Source organism: Notothenia coriiceps, unplaced genomic scaffold (assembly GCF_000735185.1).
Source record: "Notothenia coriiceps isolate Sejong01 unplaced genomic scaffold, NC01 NC01_scaffold00013700, whole genome shotgun sequence".
Classification (NCBI taxonomy): domain Eukaryota; kingdom Metazoa; phylum Chordata; class Actinopteri; order Perciformes; family Nototheniidae; genus Notothenia; species Notothenia coriiceps.
In genome coordinates, this window is record NW_011346401.1 from 1 (window position 1) to 4,529 (window position 4,529).

The 4,529-nt window shown below is 44.4% G+C and overlaps 1 protein-coding gene across 1 annotated transcript; it reads right to left on the minus strand.

The window, feature by feature from the left end:
* Positions 1 to 738: 738 nt before the first annotated feature.
* cfap184 (cilia and flagella associated protein 184) lies at positions 739 to 1,963 on the minus strand (the record flags this gene model as incomplete). The annotated part of the gene is made up of 2 exons (XM_010774267.1): positions 739 to 1,500; positions 1,616 to 1,963. Coding segments are annotated over 2 exons (678 nt in total), but the record flags the coding sequence as incomplete, so codon positions are not given.
* Between the last annotated feature and the right edge of the window lie 2,566 nt (positions 1,964 to 4,529).

The window sequence follows — 4,529 nt, forward strand, 5'->3', positions numbered from 1 at the left end:
TGATTGACAGCTGATAGGAATAATATGATTGTTAATAGTATCATATTCATACAGACAAACATCGATGAGACAGTTAATTAATGTACTTATTGCAGTCTGCATAGATTTGGTACCCCTGCTGGTCTAAGAGTGAAACAAACTCATTCAGTTATTGTTCAGTTAAAATTCATCAAATTACGTCTGCCACCTTATATATTTATATGTAAGGCGTTCCTGATGTGCCACAATAATGTCACCTATGTTATTGAGTTAAAATATAAATATTGTGGCTTTCCAAGTTAACATTGACATATGACTGTGATTAAATCAGCATATACTTCTGCCAGGGGATGCCACCCCTCAAAATCTCCTGCCACCCTCTTGCCACCCTATGAATATTTGTCTAGATCCACCCCTGCATAGAGAGCATCCTGACCTTCTACAGGTGCACCATAGAGAGCATCCTGACCTTCTACTGGTGCACCATAGAGAGGATCCTGACCTTCTACAGGTGCACCATAGAGAGCATCCTGACCTTCTACAGGTGCACCATAGAGAGCATCCTGACCTTCTACAGGTGCACCATAGAGAGCATCCTGACCTTCTACATGTGCACCATAGAGAGGATCCTGACCTTCTACAGGTGCACCATAGAGAGGATCCTGACCTTCTACAGGTGCACCATAGAGAGCATCCTGACCTACGGGTGCACCATAGAGAGCATCCTGACCTACAGGTGCACCATAGAAAGGGTCCTGACCTTCTACAGGTGCAACAGAGAGAGCATCCTGACCTTCTACAGGTGCACCATAGAGAGGGTCCTGACCTGCTACAGGTCAACATAGAGAATGTTGTGCTGAAGAGGGTGAATAAATAATGTATGCAATTTTTTTGTAATAAAAAAAAATACCTGTTCTTTATTAACATCTGATGTTTTGGGCTTAACTCTCTGTTAACCATTGTATTGTCCAATATAGTCATTATATACAAAAATAACAATTGTTTTCAAATAATTGTTTTCTTGTGGACTTTTGAGTTATCTTTTTTCATAGCTTATTTGTTCTTAAGCCTTCCACTTTTGCATATAGCAGAAAATCAATGTCCACCTGGTCAGAGTGCTCCTGCTCAGCTGTTTAAATCTGGCTTTTTTTGGGCTGATATTGTGTTGTGTGATCATTAGTTATTCATTAATTAATTAGGTGGTCTCAACTTCTTCTTCCATCTGCCACAACTGAAGACAATCTCAGCTTGCCGGCACTTCAGATCCCTTAGTTGATCCTCCATGTAGTCAGAGGCGTCCACAGTGTCCTCAAAGTCCAGCAGCAGGACCCTGTTTCCCAGCAGTCCACGATGCTCTCTCAGCCGCAGGTTGTCTCTACGAAGGCTGTTGCGAGCGTGCCTAGTCCTTGTGAGGAAGTCCGTTCCCCTGGCCACCATTGCTTCCAACATTGCAAGCTGCTCTCGCTTGGCCTGGGCCTCCATTTGACTCCAGAACAATTTCTCCTTTATATTTGACAGTAGCTGATAGAGCAGAAGAAAAAACAATGTTAGGGTTAGGGTTACCTATTTCTGGAAATCATATGTTGTGAAACAAATACAGAAATTACGCAATCTGTACCCGGATTTTTCTACTTACCTCCAAGCTGCTGCTGATCTTTAGTTGCGTCTTTAAAGATTCCTCATTTTGCTTTTCAGTGTGTTTTTTCAGCTCTAGCCTCTCAGCCTGCAGCAGATCAAAGTGGAGAAGGAGGGGGTCCCCAGCATCTTTTTCCCTTGCACAAAGTTCCCCCTCCAGTCTGTGAATGTTGGCCCTTAGCTTGATGTTTTTGAGGCGTAGTCTGATCAGCTCGTGCTGTAGAAGCTTCTCTGTTTCCAAGGCTGTCTCCACCTTGGTCTGAGCAGCTTGTTTACCAAGGTATAGGCTCAGTACTGTCACAGCTACATCCTGCTTTAGGGCCACCAATGATTGCCATTCATTTTCCACCTGACAACAAAGATATGGCAAACTGTTCAGAACACTAAGACACACAATCAACACTGATTCCAAACGTGTAGAGGTCCCCCAATTTGGGTGCTTATATATAGTTGGGTTACAAGATGGTTATTTGGGCTTTCGTGAAAATATATGAGAAATTTCTATAAAAGTACTTGCTAAATGGAATTTGTACAACTGCAAATATTATTTTCCTCAGAAAGAAAAAGTCCCAGAGAATCTCTCCGGTCCGCTCCTACAGCAATACACTTTTGGATCAAAGTTTTTGATCTAACGAGCATCTTTTTGAGTGTTTAATCTATTCTCCTTAGAGTTTGTGAAATGCAACTATACCCATGGAGTTGACCCGATACCCGATGTTTGTAAGTGTTCATAGGTCAAAAACATTTATCCGGGGAAAACTGACGTATGTCTTGCGTCAGAACAGACTACACACACACACACAGTCCACTGTGTGCACAATTATTAGGCGAGTATCTTGACCATATCATAATTTGTATGCATATTTTCCAACTCCATGCTGTAAAAACTTGAATGCCTATTGGATTCAAACACATCAGGTGATGTGTATTTGTGTAATGAGGGAGGGTGTGGCCTAAGGATGTCAACACCCTACATGAAGGTGTGCATAATTATTAGGCAGCTTCTTTTCCTCAGGCAAAATGGGCCAAAAAAGAGATTTAACTGACATTTGAAAAGTCAATCATTTTAAAAACCTTTAAGAGGGATGCAGCACTCTTGAAATTGCTAAGATATTGTGATTACAGAACCATCAAAGTTTAGTTGCAAATAGTCAACAGGGTCGCAAGAAACGTGTTGAGACAAAAAGACTCAAATTAACTGCCAAAGATCTGAAAAGAGTCAAACGTGAAGCCACAAGGAAGCCCTTATCCTCCAGTGCTGTCATATTCCAGAACTGTGAGCTACCTGGAGGGCCCAGAAGTCTCAGGTATTCAGAGACATGGCCAAGGTGAGGAAGGCTGAAACCCCCACTGAACAAGACACATGAGTTAAAACATCAAGACTGGGCCAAGAAATATCTTAAGACAGATTTTTCAAAGGTTTTCTGGACTGATGAACTGAGGTTGACTCTTGATGGACCAGATGGATGGGCCCGTGGCTGGATCAGTACCGGGCCCAGAGCTCCACGTCAACTCAGATGCCAAAAAGGTGGAGGCTGGGTTCTGGTATGGGCCGGTATTATTAAAGATGAGCTAGTTGGACCTTTTCGGGGTGAAATGAAGTTAATTTGTTAACCTAGGTTCAGGAGTATGGCCACGCCTCAACCCCACCTCTAATCACGGCCAACTCTATTTATATCCGGCCAAACATCCGGCAACTGCCAGTCTCTATTCTCTCAGAGACCGCGATTCAGACCAGCCTCGGTTTAGTCCAGCTTCGTAACCCATCACCTCTGAGGTATAAGGACTTAACCCCTGCAGAATTTTCCCTCTAACGAGACGTCATCTGCTCAGTTTATCCCACACGCAGAACCGAGTTAGAGGAACACTTCTACATAGCGCTAGACATGGCCTGAACCTTATGGCTCAGGTTTCTACACCTACCACGTTCACTTTGCTAGTCAAGCCGACGGCCGATTTAAACAATTCAACAGCTGTTCATATTCGCACTGCAGTATGCCATTTAAACATGTATTGCAAGGGTCGGCAACAGGCGGACCGCGGTCCGGCTCCGTCCCAGACGCCGACCTATACGGACCCGGACCTATAATCAATACATTAATAGGGGATTTCAATTTTGATGGGGCGATTCTATTTTAACCGCTGCCAACAGCGGGCAAAAGAGACGAGTGAGCGATACAGGGAGAGAAACACAGAAGAAAAGATGAGAGCGCAGCAGAGAGAAAAGTAATTGAAGAGACTAATTAGCGATACAGGGAGAGAAGCGGAGAGGAGAGTGAACAGGCGTGTTAGCGGCAGACAGGGAGAGACAAATAATTACACATGGTGCTCTCCAAGAAGAGGAACGTGGACAGTGAGAACAGAGCTTTGAATCCTGAGTGGACGGACTCACGGCCCGTCCACACTATAGCTTCAAAAAAAGCTTGGAGCTGGGCGTGTCTGAAGCTTGGGGATTTTATTCGAGCACGAACAACCAATCACATGAATGTCCCGCCCCCGGCATACAAAGCAAAAAACCCCGGGGATTTTATGCGAGCAATATATATATATATATATAAACTCCCCAAACAGGCGAAAACCTACCAGTTTCACCCACTGTCTCTGCCACCTCCCTCCATGCCTGGTTCCTCCGGTTTGTATCCCAGTAAATAGTTCTGGTCGTAAAGAACCGGGTGATTTGCTACCGTAATTTCTCGTTTGGGATATGAGCTCTCCCAGCTTGCACGCGGTTTGATTGGCTAGCGCTTGAACTGTCAGATTTGCATAAACGGGATTTGATTGGCTGACGCTGGCTACTCCGGCGTCTCCGGCTTCAGAAGTTGAACATTGTTCAACTTTTGCAGCCTGAAACGCCAGGAAAGCTCCGCTCTGCTACCCACAATTCAGTTCGGCGAAAAGCGAGGCAACCTTCTACA